The 13,894-nt window shown below is 42.7% G+C and overlaps 1 protein-coding gene across 2 annotated transcripts in view; it reads left to right on the top strand.

Moving 5' to 3' along the window:
• The first annotated feature begins 4,174 nt into the window (after positions 1-4,174).
• Positions 4,175-13,894, top strand: part of MXD4 (MAX dimerization protein 4) — a 157,148-nt gene continuing 147,428 nt past the window's right edge. For both annotated transcript variants that reach the window (XR_012237788.1, XM_073610913.1), the window contains exons 1-2: positions 4,175-4,479; positions 8,660-8,759. Coding sequence is in view for 1 of the 2 variants with exons in the window: in XM_073610913.1 (XP_073467014.1) it covers positions 4,416-4,479; positions 8,660-8,759 (164 nt within the window). In the remaining variant the exon portion in view is untranslated. The remainder of the gene's footprint in view (positions 4,480-8,659; positions 8,760-13,894) is intronic.

A 13,894-nucleotide genomic window follows, 5' to 3' on the forward strand; every position in this document is an offset into this window, starting at 1 on the left:
ACCACACCTCCAAGATGACCACTGCCTTGCTAAAGAAGCTGAAGGTAAAGGTGATGGACTGGCCAAGCATGTCTCCAGACCTAAACCCTATTGAGCAACCCTACATGGGGGTTGCGAACACGCCTGAGCTCATCCTTACTCTCCAACACTCAGCTCAGAGCTACTGCATCAGGGGAGAGAAATAGCATGTGAGGGGGTTAGAATCAGAGAAAGAGCTCACTCCTGTGATGAGTAGTGATGACTAGGCCTCACTTAGCAACGTCCTGGGAGAGTATTCCAGCCAGGCTTCATAAGGTATGTAAATGGCCTACACCTATAGCAAGAGTATTATTAATCTTTAGTCAGAGCTGCACAGTGTGCTTCAATCTACAAACATCCCTTACCTGCATAGGCAGGTTTTTTGTAAAGGTGAGCTATCCTTTTAAAGATCCAGCTTTATTGCACTTTCCCAAATGCAAACTCCTGATCTAGAATTTTCTCATTAATGCACTTTCCCATTGCAAATCCCCATATTTATATCTGGCTTTGTTGCGCTTTGATTTTGCAGACCCCGACTTAAAATGATCTCTGTAATTCAGGCTTTATTGTATTTCACTATTGCAAACCCCCAGATCTAGAGCATTTGTTAAAGATATGGCTTTATTACACTTTGATTTTACAGACCCTGATCTGGAATTACCTCTGTTAATTTCCCAAATGCAAACACCTAATCTAGAATTATCTCCAAAGATCTGGTTTTAGGCCCCTTTCACACTGGGGCGGTTTGCAGGCGTTATTGCGCTAAAAATACCGTCTGCAAACCACCCCTAAAAAGCCTCGGGCTTTCACACTGAAGCGGTGCGCTGGCAGGACGGTAAAAAAAGTCCTGCGAGCCGCATCTTTGGAGCGGTGAAGGAGCGGTGTATTCACCGCTCCTTCACCGCTCCTGCCCATTGAAATCAATGGGACAGCGCGGCTATACCGCGGCAATAGCCGAGCTGTACGAGTGGTTTTAACCCTTTTTCGGCCGCCAGCGGGGGGTTAAAACCGCACCGCTAGCGGTCGAATACCGCAGTAAAACGGCGCTAAAAAATGCACTGGACTGCATCAAAAAACGAACCAAAAACACACTGGAACGCATCAAAAACATGCATGCAGAAAAGCATCTGGAACACATCGGGACTGTGTTTCTATGGTGTGAACTGGCCCTTAATGCACTTTCCCATTGCAAACCCCTATATCTGTATCTCTTGTCAAAGATCTGGCTTCATTGCACTTCAATTTTGCAGACCCCCAGATCTAGAATTATCTCCAAAGATTGCACTTTACTATTGCAAACCCCCAGATCTAGAGCTTTTGTTAAAGATACAGCTTTATTATACTTTGCAAAGAGGTCCAATCTATAGCAGACATCCCAAGTCTCCCACGAGGTGCGGGAGTCTCCCACATTTCTGCGGTGGCTCCCGCACACCCGCAAGCGCCTCCCGATATCCCGGGAATGATTGGTGTGGTGGAAAACAGCTGTGAACACCGATCTCCTTGGATAGATTTGTAGATGACAGCCAATTCTCCTTTTCTCCCTCCCGCGGCTGTCAGCTAAAAATCTATCCAAGGAGATCGGTGTTCACAGCTATTCTCCGCTGTTCCATGTATGCTGCTCCCCTGCTTCTCTGATCTCCTGTCTTTCTCCACCCCCTGTACTCCTCTGCCCCCCTTCGTGTCCTCCACCCCCCCCCCCCCTCATCTCCCGCAGCAGGTTTCCCTCCTCTCTCACCGGATGAGGGTGATCTGTCAGGATGGAGAGCGAAGGGAGGGGCTGGGTAAATATGTAATTTACCTACCCCTTCCTTTTCTAAATTGGACACAGTGAGTGAGATCACTCCCGTGTCCTGTGATAACTGAGCAAAGTAAACTGTGTGTTACTCTCTGTCTCCTCTCCATTCATCTTCAATGCTCAGAAAGGGACTGAGAAAGCTGTGTCCTCAGTCCTTTCTCTGTCTCAAAGGGGAGATGTCAGCATAGCTCCCAACTGTCCCTGATTTCGAGGGACTGTCCTTGATTTCGAGCCTCTTTCCTCCTCATTTGTCCCTCATTTTGGTCTGATCTATATAGTTGTATATAAAATGCACTTTTTATCTTTCAAAAAATGATTCCCAGTGCTAAACCTTTCATCCAAATTCTAAATTGCTGCATTTGTAAATTTTAAAAGGCAGTATAAAGGAATGGTAGTGTTAAAAAAAACACTTCATTAACCTTTTTTTTTGGTTAATTCTCTTTAAGGGGGTGTGGCAAGGGGTGTGCCCTATGCCTACATGCATTTGCTAGTAGGTGTCCCTCATTCCCATCTCAAAATGTTGGGAGGTATGTGTCAGGGGTCTGTTTAGACCCCTAATATCTCACCAAAGCCCCCCCCCCCCCAAGAAATATAAACAAAATGAACTGTAAAGAAATTTTAAAAAATTAAAGTGTAAAAAAAATATAAAATAAAAAGCTACTGACTCCACTCCCCACTGCCCTACCAATACTGTCCACTGCCCCAACCCCCTCCCCCCAAAAATAATTGTGAAAAAAAAATAAAAACAAATTAAATTGTAAAAAAATAAATACATAAAAATAAACTACTGACACCATCCACTGCCACATACCCCCCCCCCCCACCCCAGAAGCACTGTGAAAAAATATTGAAAAAGTGTGTGTGTGTGTGTGTGTGTGTGTGTGTGGGGGGGGGGGGGGTTATGCGGGCGCATACCCTGAAATTAGTTTTTGCAGGTTGGGATGTCTGCTATAGAAATTATTCCAGATCGGGGTCTTCAAACTTAAAGTGTAATGAAGCCTTATCTTTAACAAAAGATCTAGATTTGGGGGTTTGCAATAGTAAAGTGCAATAAAGCCTGAATAACAGAGATAATTCAATATTGCAAACCCCTGACCTGGATCTATTGTTGAAGGTCTGGCTTTATTGCACTTTTTTTGCAAACCCCAGCTATAGAATTATAATGATCCAGCTTTATTGTACTTTCCTATTGCAAACCCCCCGTATCTAGATCTATTGTTAAGGGCCTGGCTTTATTGCACTTTTCTTTTGCAAACCCCAGATATAGAATTATAATGACCCAACTTTATTGCACTTTTCTATTGCAACCCCCCCCCCTCTAGATCTATCGTTAAGGGTCTGGCTTTATTGCACTTTTTTTTTTTTTTGCAAACCCCAGCTATAGAATTATAATGATCCAGCTTTATTGCACTTTCCTATTGCAAACCCCCCAGATCTAAATCTATTGTTAAGGGTCTGGCTTCATTGCACTTTTCTTTTGCAAACCCCCCCATCTAGATCTATCGTTAAGGGTCTGGCTTTATTGCACTTTTTTTTTTTTTTTTTTGCAAACCCCAGCTATAGAATTATAATGACCCAACTTTATTGCACTTTCTTATTGCAAACCCCCCCAGATCTAGATCTATTGTTAAGGGTCTAGCTTTATTGCACTTTTTTTTTTGCAAACCCCAGCTATAGAATTATAATGGCCCAACTTTATTGCACTTTCCTATTGCAAACCCCCAGATCTAGATCTTCCATTAAGGGTTTGGCTTTATTGCACTTTTCTTTTTATTGCAAACCCCCCAGATCTAGATCTATTGTTAAGGGTCTAGCTTTATTGCACTTTTTTTTTTTTTTGCAAACCCCAGCTATAGAATTATAATGATCCAGCTTTATTGCACTTTCTTATTGCAAACCCCGACAGATATAGATCTATTGTACGTTTTTCTCCAGGGCCAGCTATTTCCTCACACTCCCTAACCGGCCGTGTCCCCTAGGTTTTTTTTTTTTCCTCTTCTTTTCAACTTTTCTCTTCCTCACAGCAACGTCAAGTTCAACGTCGCCTATTGGCCGCTGTCTCAGCTAGCATCCCCACTGTCACGGGCACTTTACATGACCAATCGGCGCCCAGCGCCTACTTAACATGCATAAATCCCTCCAATCGCCCTCCGAGAGGGCGTGGCTCCGCACGCTGTTGCTAAGCTTCGGCATCTCAATCGTTACCATCCCTTCTCAGTAGTTGATTGGGATCTGTCAACATTCTCTCGGAATCCCCTCCCCCTTTTTCGGCGTGCCGCCCCCTCCTGGCGTCACGCTCGACCCTGCCATTGGCTAAGGAGAAAGCGAAAACCACGCCTCCCCGACGCCTTCGTTCTGCCATTGGCCCCGACGCACGCCCGTCACTCCCTGTGTCAATCGGAGCTGTGCTGCCGTTTAGATGGACTAAGAAGTCCCTAAAAAGCGTCTGAACTCCTTGTAGTTCGTCCCACTTCGTCTTGTTTTCATTTTTTTTCCCTTTTTTTCCCCAGCCGGAAGAGTTTTTATTTTTATCAGTAGAGATAATCTAGTTTTACATTTATATATATATTATATATATACATCTATTTATATACACTCAACCATGGAGTTGAACTCTCTGTTAATTCTTCTGGAGGCAGCTGAATATTTGGAGAGAAGAGACCGAGGTATTTGATTTGTCAGTGGCTGGGGGGTGCTTGTCTTTTCTGGAGGGGGGGGGGGGGGTTGTTTGGATGGTAGATGAGTGGAGGGGGGTCTGTGATGGTGACACTGCAAAGTCATCCTCCACTCACTTCTACTAGATGGGTGTCTGTCTTCAGGACTGTGCACTATACATGTGCTGCAAAACTATGCACCCCTTCAGGGGCTCCCCTATACAGGACTGTGCACTATGCACCCCTTCAGGGGCTCCCCTATACAGGACTGTACACTATGCACCCCTTCAGGGGCTCCTCTATACAGGACTGTACACTATGCACCCCTTCAGGGGCTCCCCTATACAGGACTGTACACTATGCACCCCTTCAGGGGCTCCCCTATACAGGACTGTACACTATGCACCCCTTCAGGGGCTCCCCTATACAGGACTGTACACTATGCACCCCTTCAGGGGCTCCTCTATACAGGACTGTACACTATGCACCCCTTCAGGGGCTCCCCTATACAGGACTGTACACTATGCACCCTCTCAGGGGCTCCCCTATACAGGACTGTACACTATGCACCCCTTCAGGGGCTCCCCTATACAGGACTGTACACTATGCACCCCTCAGGGGCTCCCCTATACTGGACTGTACACTATGCACCCTCTCAGGGGCTCCCCTATACAGGACTGTACACTATGCACCCCTTCAGGGGCTCCCCTATACAGGACTGTACACTATGCACCCTCTCAGGGGCTCCCCTATACAGGACTGTACACTATGCACCCCTTCAGGGGCTCCCCTATACAGGACTGTGCACTATGCACCCCCTCAGGGGCTCCCCTATACAGGACTGTACAGTATGCACCCCTTCAGGGGCTCCCCTATACAGGACTGTACAGTATGCACCCTCTCAGGGGCTCCCCTATACAGGACTGTACACTATGCACCCCTTCAGGGGCTCCCCTATACAGGACTGTGCACTATGCACCCCCTCAGGGGCTCCCCTATACAGGACTGTACAGTATGCACCCCTTCAGGGGCTCCCCTATACAGGACTGTGCACTATGCACCCCTTCAGGGGCTCCCCTATACAGGACTGTACAGTATGCACCCCTTCAGGGGCTCCCCTATACAGGACTGTGCACTATACATGTGCTGCAAAACTATGCACCCCCTCAGGGGCTTCCCCATACAGGACTATGCACCCCTTCAGGGGCTCCCCTATACAGGACTGTGCATTATGCATGTGCTGCAAAACCATGCACCCTCTCAGGGGCTCCCCCATACAGGACTGTGCACTATACATGTGCTGCAAAACTATGCACCCCCTCGGGGGCTCCCCTATACAGGACTGTGCACTATGCACCCCCTCAGGGGCTCCCCTATACAGGACTGTGCACTATGTATGTGCTGCAAAAACGATGCACCAGCCCCCCACACCCTCCAGGGGGTCCTTCTACTGACCTGTGTCATAGATACACACACAGCGCCTTCCTTTTCTCATTGCATGCACCTCCTTTGCCTTGTGCAACCCCCCGATCTAGAATTATCTCTATAGACCTGGCTTTATTGCACTTTCCTTGTGCAAACCCCTGATTTAGATCTTTTAAAGACCAGGTTTCATTGCACTTTTCTCTTGCAAACCCCAGATCCATAATTGTCTTTAAAAAAAATGCGTCTTTATTGCACTTTCCCAATGCAAACCCTACATGCAGTATAAGCCTTAATGATATAGCTTCATTGCACTTTCCCAATGCAAACTCTAGATCCAGTATTAGCCATAACAATCCAGGTTTATTGCACTTTCCCAATGCAAGCACCAGATCCAGAATTATACCTAAAGGTCTGGCTTTATTGCACGTTCATAATGCAAACCCCAGGTCCAGTTTTATCCTTAATGATCTGGCTTCAATGCACTTTCCCAATGCAAACCCCAGATTTAGAATTATCCTTAAAGGTCTAGCTTTATTGCACTTTCTCAATGCAAACCCCAGATTTAGAATTATCCTTAAAGGTCTAGCTTTATTGCACTTTCCCAATGCAAACCCCAGATTTAGCATTATCTCCAAAGATCGGGCCTTATAGCACTTTACTATTGCAAACCCCAGATCTTTTTGGTAAAGATACAGCATTATTATATCTTGCAATAAAGATCCCAATGCAAACCCCAGATCTAAAATTATACCCAAAGATCTGGCTTTATTGCACGTTCATAATGCAGACCCCAGATCCAGTATTAGCCTTAACAATCCGGCTTTACTGCACTTTCTCAATGCAAACCCCAGATTCAGAAATATCCTTAAGGATTCACCTTCATTGCATTTTCCCAAAGCAAACCTCAGATTTAGAATTAGCCTTAAAGATCCAGCTTTATTGCACTTTCTCAATGCAAACCCCAGATCCAGTATTAGCCTTAACAGTCCGGGTTGTTTGCATTTTCTCAATGCAAACCCCAGATCCAGAAATACCCCTTAAATATCTAGCTTTATTGCATTTTCCAAGTGCAACCCCCCAGATTTAGAATTATGCTTAAAATCCAGATTGATTGCACTTTCCCAATGCAACCCTCAGATCTAGAATTCTCTCCAAGGATCTGCCTTTATTGATTGCACTTTACTATTGCGAACCCCCAGATATAGAGCTTTTGTTAAAGATGTAGCTTAATTATAATTTGCATTAAAGTCCGTTCTATAGAGATAATTCTAGATCTGGGTCTGCAAAATCAAAGTGTAATGAAGCCTTATTTTTAACAAAAGATCTAGATCTGGGGGGGGGGGGGGGGGGGGGGGGGGGGTGCAATAGTGAAGTGCAATAAAGCCTGAATAAGAGAGATATTTCTAGATCAGGGTCTGCAAAATCACTTTCCTATTGCAAACCTCAAATCTATTGTTAAAGATCCAGCTTTATTACATTTTGATTTTGCAGAATGACCTTTGAAGAGCCAGCTTATTTATACTTTCCTATTGCAACCCCCCCCCCCATGTATCTTTAAAGATCCAATGTGATTGCACTTTTCTACTGAACCCCCCCCCGATCTGTATCAGTTGTTATTTCTTGCGCTTTTGCAGATCCCTGATCCGGAATGATCTCAATAGACCTAGACTTTATTGCACGTTGCTTCTGGAAACCAGTGATCCAGGATTTTTAAAGATCCAGCTTTATTATACTTTCTTATTGCAAAACACAGATCTAGATCTGTCTGCAAACATCAGGCTTTATTGCACTGTGTACACAGCACTTCCTAGACTCAGTTCACAATGATGTAATGCATTTATGAGGATCTATAGTTGCAGCCATGTGACCATCATTTTCAAATCCGCAAAATACTGTCACTTTTTTTTTTTTCTTGGAAGATAACTTATGTTACATGTTATGTTAAGTTATGTTACATGTTGTGTTATGTTACATGTTATGTTGTGTTATGTTACATGTTATGTTATGTTGCATGTTATGTTGTGTTATGTTATCATGTTATGTTATGTTATGTTACATGTTATATTGTGTTATGTTTTGTTACATGTTGTGTTGTGTTATGTTATGTTATGTTTTGTTATGTTACATGTTATGTTATGTTATGTTACATGTTATATTGTGTTATGTTTTGTTACATGTTGTGTTGTGTTATGTTATGTTATGTTATGCTACATGTTATGTTACACGTTATGTTACATAGGAATCCTGCTTTGTGATCCACATGTGTGTGGACATGTCAGAAATAACCCTGAGACATGTCCTGACATTGCACGTAAACATCAGATAACCTGCATGTGTGTTGTAGTTGTGTGGGCCGGGCAGGATGGAAGATGTTTGCATTGCACATTGGTACACATGGCACGCTGTAAGTCGATACATTTGCACATTCCGAGCTCTTCGGTAAACACAGCTGATCAAGCATGAAGTATGTGCAGTAACATGTGTGGAGACATGTGCTCGGCCCGTGCCGCATTGTAATACGGGGATGCGCATTGTCTGGTGTATGATGAGATTGTCATATTTGCACACATTGGGGGTTGGTGTCACATGCCTGTGTTTTGTTTTGCTCAGCTGTCAATCAGAAGGAGTGACATCACCCCTCTCTGTCAGTTCAGGTGGGGGGGGGGGTGGGATCATGTGAGATGTAAACTCATGGCTGGTGTATTTTATACTTCTCTCCTTATCATAATAAACAGATTCCCTCTTCTTTCATTTTTTTGTTTTGCAGAAGCAGAACATGGCTATGCATCCGTTTTACCTTTTGACAGTGATTACTCCTTGAAGAAAACCAAAGCAGCCTCACTAAATAGAAAATCGCAGAATAACAGGTAACTAGAGAACCCCCCAGCCCCCCCTTCCCCTGCAGCCCCCCTGACAACTGAGAGATCCTGTGCAATCCATGGGGGGAGGTGCTGGGGGCCGTCGCCATTTTTCCCTGCCTGGGCTTGGCTCTGTTTTGATCTCATATAAACACTGCCACGCGTACACCATGCATGCAAGTCCTGCTCTACTCTCCCCTGTTGCTCGCTCTCACACATACAGGCAGAATGCATTCCTGCTCTCTATTTACACACATACACGCTTGCTTCCTGCACTGGATCACACCCATACAATTCCAGCAGCCCCCCCCCCCCCCCACCTCCTGTACTTGTACACAATCTTTGCTGTCCTCTCCTAACTGATCTCATACAGATAACTTGTTCCACATTCCCCTTACATGCCTTATGTACAGCTACCTAAATTAGAAGACTGGGCTAAGCGCATGTGGATTGCAACATGCAAATCGTCCTTCCTGTTTGCGTGTTTATTATTGGTCTTTGCTGTTTGGTTAACCCTTTCTGCTGTTTGTTTCTTTGTTGACATGTCTTTTGGATGGTGCGTTTTTTTTTTTTTTTACTTTGCAAACATGTAAATCAATTTGGCTGTCAATTTGGGTGAAAACATCTCTTTTGGTATCCTGTACACGTGTTACATTGTTGCATTTTAACGCATGTGTCATTCGACAGCTGTTAAGTTGATCCACTTCAAATCCCAAAAGGGAAAAATGCATGTCGGCGTGCGCCAATAACACATGTTGAAGCGCAAAACAATCACATATTGATGCATGATAAAAAATTTTTAAAAACGCAGTTCTACGCATGAGTTGCAACACCCTAAAGCGCATGTGTCTAAGTTTCCATAATAAAAATAAAGGGGTGATGCAGTAAGGTTGTTGTCACCCATGTCTGGCAGTGTGGATGTGGTCAGAAGCCTTGCAGCAAATTCATGGGAGCCATGCAACATTTACATGATTAGTACCAATGCCTGCAACAAATACATGTTGTTCTTATTTGCGACACTTTTGCTGCATGACACAGATTCATAGAGATAATAACGCCATATCTGTGATAAGGAAAGTGAAGATAAATAATGCGTCTTCCATGTTGGAGTAAATTGTGCTGCATTTTTAAGTATTTTTCACACAACTGTGAGACAGACTTCTAATGAGCGTCTCTTTGGGGTTGATTTACTAAGCCCCCCGTCCACATGTCAAATCGCAGTCTATTGCCAGCAACGACACTGTCCCGATCGGTGAGGCTTGGACTTTGCGGCACCGCACCGATTTCCAAAAGTAGTTCCTGCTTTTGGCGACTTTGGGAGGGGGGGGTTTCAATAGACATCTGTGCATGAACCAGCACAGATGTCTTTCAAATCGCCCCCGAAGACGCAATGAAATGCATGTTTGAAATTGTGCGACTTCAGCTGAACTGGCATGATTTCAAACCCGCATTCAGTGTGATTGAGGGTAAAACTGGAGAGTGCAAAATCTGGTGGAGATCAGCATGGCAGCCAATCAGCTTCTAACTTCAGCTTGTTCAATTAAGCTTTGACAAAAATTATGGAAGTTGATTGGTTTCTATGCAGAGCTGCACCAGATTTTAAACTCTCCAGTCTTAGTAAATCAACCTCATGTGTCTGTTCCCATTTCAGCGCCACATTTCAGTGCGTTCTGTACAGGTGTTTATGCTTCCAAAAGACACAGGTGTCCTGTGTAGCTGCGACCAGCAGACTGTTAGAAATCAATGACAGGTTGATAGACGCAGCGTCTGTACAGATCTTCAGCAAATCCAGCAGACTGTTAAAAGTTATTGAAAGTGTGACAAACGCAGTGTCTGTATGGATCTTCCCGCAACCAGCAGACTGTTAAAAGTCAATGACTGGCTGACAGATGCAGCGTCTGTATAGATCTTCAGCAAACCGGCAGACTTAAAAAAACAATGACAGCTGACAAACACAGCACTTACATAGATCTTACCACAACCAGCAAACTGTTAAAATCAATGACATGCTGACAGTCACAGCATCTGCACAGATCTTCCCACAACCAGCAAACTAGTAAAAATCAATGACAGGCTGACAGATGCAGCATCTGTACTGATCTTCCTGCATCCAGCAGACTGTTAAAAATCAATGACAGACTTAAAAAAAAAAAAAACGGACGGTCGGAGCCGCTATACTAACAATCGGATGTTAGTACAGTGATCTCCCTGCTTTTCTATTGTGTTCTGACAGGGGGAAGGCCCCCCCGCCAGAACACTCTGATCAGCGCTCTCAGTCATTGGCTGAGAGCGCTGATCGGGAGTCGGTTGGCTGACAGAAGCAGGTTGGACCGGTTGCCATACACACAGGACGAATGTCAAACGATTTTTATTGAACCGGTTGATGTCGTCCTGACATTCGGGTCGTGTGTACTAGGCTTTACAGATGCAGCATCTGTACCTCATTTCTGCATCCAGCAGACTGTTAAATATCAATGACAGGCTGACAGGTGCAGCGTCTGCACAGATCTTCTTGAATCCAGCAAACTGGCAAAAATCATTGACAGGCTGACAATCGCAGTGTCTGTACAGATCTTACTGCACATCCGAGCATTTACATACAAGTAGGGAAGGAGATGCGGTCCTGTGCGCAGAAGGAGGATGGTCCAGGACCATGTACGGATATTGCTTGGATGTGGGGAAAGGGCCGCTCCCTTCATTGATTTTAACAGACGGCTGGCAGCGGCTGTACAGAACACCTGTCACTCCTGGGTGCATAAACATACTGTATGCCTTCCTCTGTGCCCATGTGAATGAGCCTTTACATTCATTTTGATTGTTAATATCCATTGCAATGGATATTAACAAACCTTGGTTATTGGTCGTTAACTCTATCCACTCCAAATGTGTCCACACATGTTAGTAAAGCATGCGGATGCACAAATGAAACGCATGTTTACGCATGACAACGCACCTACCTAAAGCTACCAAAATAAGCACCATTACGCACACACATAGCTCTACACGGCTCCTTAATAATCTACATTCATTTGAGAAAGCGATGGACAGAATTCAGACCTGCGTGCTGTAATGCTACGACAATCTACCGTCACAATGTCTTTAATTAAATCCACGTCACAACTCGCTGATATTGGCCGAATAAGCCTGCAGTGTTTTTCTAAGCTGCTAAGGAATTGTGATCCTATCATATTTTTTTTTTTTTTTTCATGTCAAGTTGCATTGCTGCGGTCACAATCCAGTTACATTTGGTAAATCCGAACTTTAGTAAGATTTTGCTTTTTGTTTTAAAAAGCCATTAGGAGTGTTTTTTTTTCTCATTATTTTTTTTTTGTATGCAGTGGTATTGGGATAACAATGTTCCTGCCAAACCCAGAAAAGAAAGAAAAACACGGCCTAACAAAGACTTTTACTGCAGGGAGACTGTTTTTTTTTTTCTTTCTCTCTTTCTTTCTTTACTCTTTACAATATGCTAGATGTGGGCTGCACTCTTAAAATAGATATAAATAAATATATATATAATATCTATATATATATATATATATATATATATATAGATAATATATATATATATATATATATATATATATATATATATATATATATATATATATACACATATAGTGTGTATATACAGTTATACAGTGTGCGTGTATATATATTTATATGTATATATACAGTGTGTATATACAGCACGTGTGTGTATGTATGTGTGTATATATATATATATATATATATATATATATATATATATATATATATATATATATTATACATACAGTATATATATATATATATATATATATATATATATATATATATATATATATATATATATATATATATATATATATATATATTATACATACAGTATATATATATATATATATATATATATATATATATTATATATAAAATATCTGTTAGTTTTGCATTGGTGTTGTCTGACTGAAGTACTTTTCTGCTCATAATACGGCGATTCCTGATTAAAGTGATGACAGTTCGACATTCAGTTATATGGCTATTATTGTTTGCAACCTTTACTTGTGCTGCCTTTATAATACAAAGCCTTTTTGTGTGACTAGTGCTTGTTGATGTGAGATAGAATTCTAAGGGTGGTGGTATATTGCTTTTCTATACGTGGAGCTGGAGTATACAGGTATATATTCTTAATATCAGAGGGCACATCACTTTATCTGGTGCCATGCCAATGTACAGAACAGGTGTACGTTTATATTCATTTAGATGCAAGTGACTCTCATTGAGGAATTTACTAAAACTGGAGAGTGCAAAATCTGGGGCAGCTGTGTATAGTAACCAATCAGCTTCCAAGTTTTATTTTCAAAGCTTAATTGAACAAGCTGAAGTTAGAAGCTGATTGGTTACTATGCACAGCTGCACCAGATTCTGAGTATTCCAGTTTTAGCAAATCTCCCCCTCAGTGCTTCTCTGGGCCAGGTTTCTGGGCTCTCCACATCTGCTACAATTGAAAGCCTTTATTCATAGACATTTTCTTGGCCAGGTCTTTTCTCAACCTTCCCAATTGGCTGGACTTGGTACCAGTATGTAGAATGTTTTATATATACCCAATTTATATGCAATGGAGGGGAGGAGATTTACTAAAACTGGAGCACTCAGAATCTGGTGCAGCTGTGCATGGTAGCCAATCAGCTTCTAACTTTAGCTTGTTCAATTAGAGTAGAACTATGGTTTAAACAATTTTTTTTTTCATTTTGGATAGAGTAAGGGAGGGTTGTAACTCCTGTCAGATTTTTTTTTTTTTTTTTTTGCCATCTCTGTCCCATTGCGGAGATTTCCCTTCACTTCCTGTCCCATAAGCAAACAGGAAGTGAGAGGAAATCCCTGCAAATTAAGGGAATTTCTTGGGTACCCCCAGGTCACCAGGACTAGTGTCCCCATTGGAGCAATTTCCCCTCTTTTACTTTTCTGGGGACAACCCAAAATTTGGGATTTTCTTTTACTTCCACTTTCAATAATAATAGTAAACAGGACACATAGAGAGTGTGAATCTCAATAACGGGGGCACAGACAGTAATAAAAACCGACAGGTGTTCTAATCCCTTTCCACTCTATCCAAAACTCAAAAAAAGTTTTGCCTTTAGTTATACTTTAAGCTTTGGCAATAA

This window comes from Aquarana catesbeiana, linkage group LG01 (genome assembly GCF_042186555.1).
Source record: "Aquarana catesbeiana isolate 2022-GZ linkage group LG01, ASM4218655v1, whole genome shotgun sequence".
Taxonomy (NCBI): domain Eukaryota; kingdom Metazoa; phylum Chordata; class Amphibia; order Anura; family Ranidae; genus Aquarana; species Aquarana catesbeiana.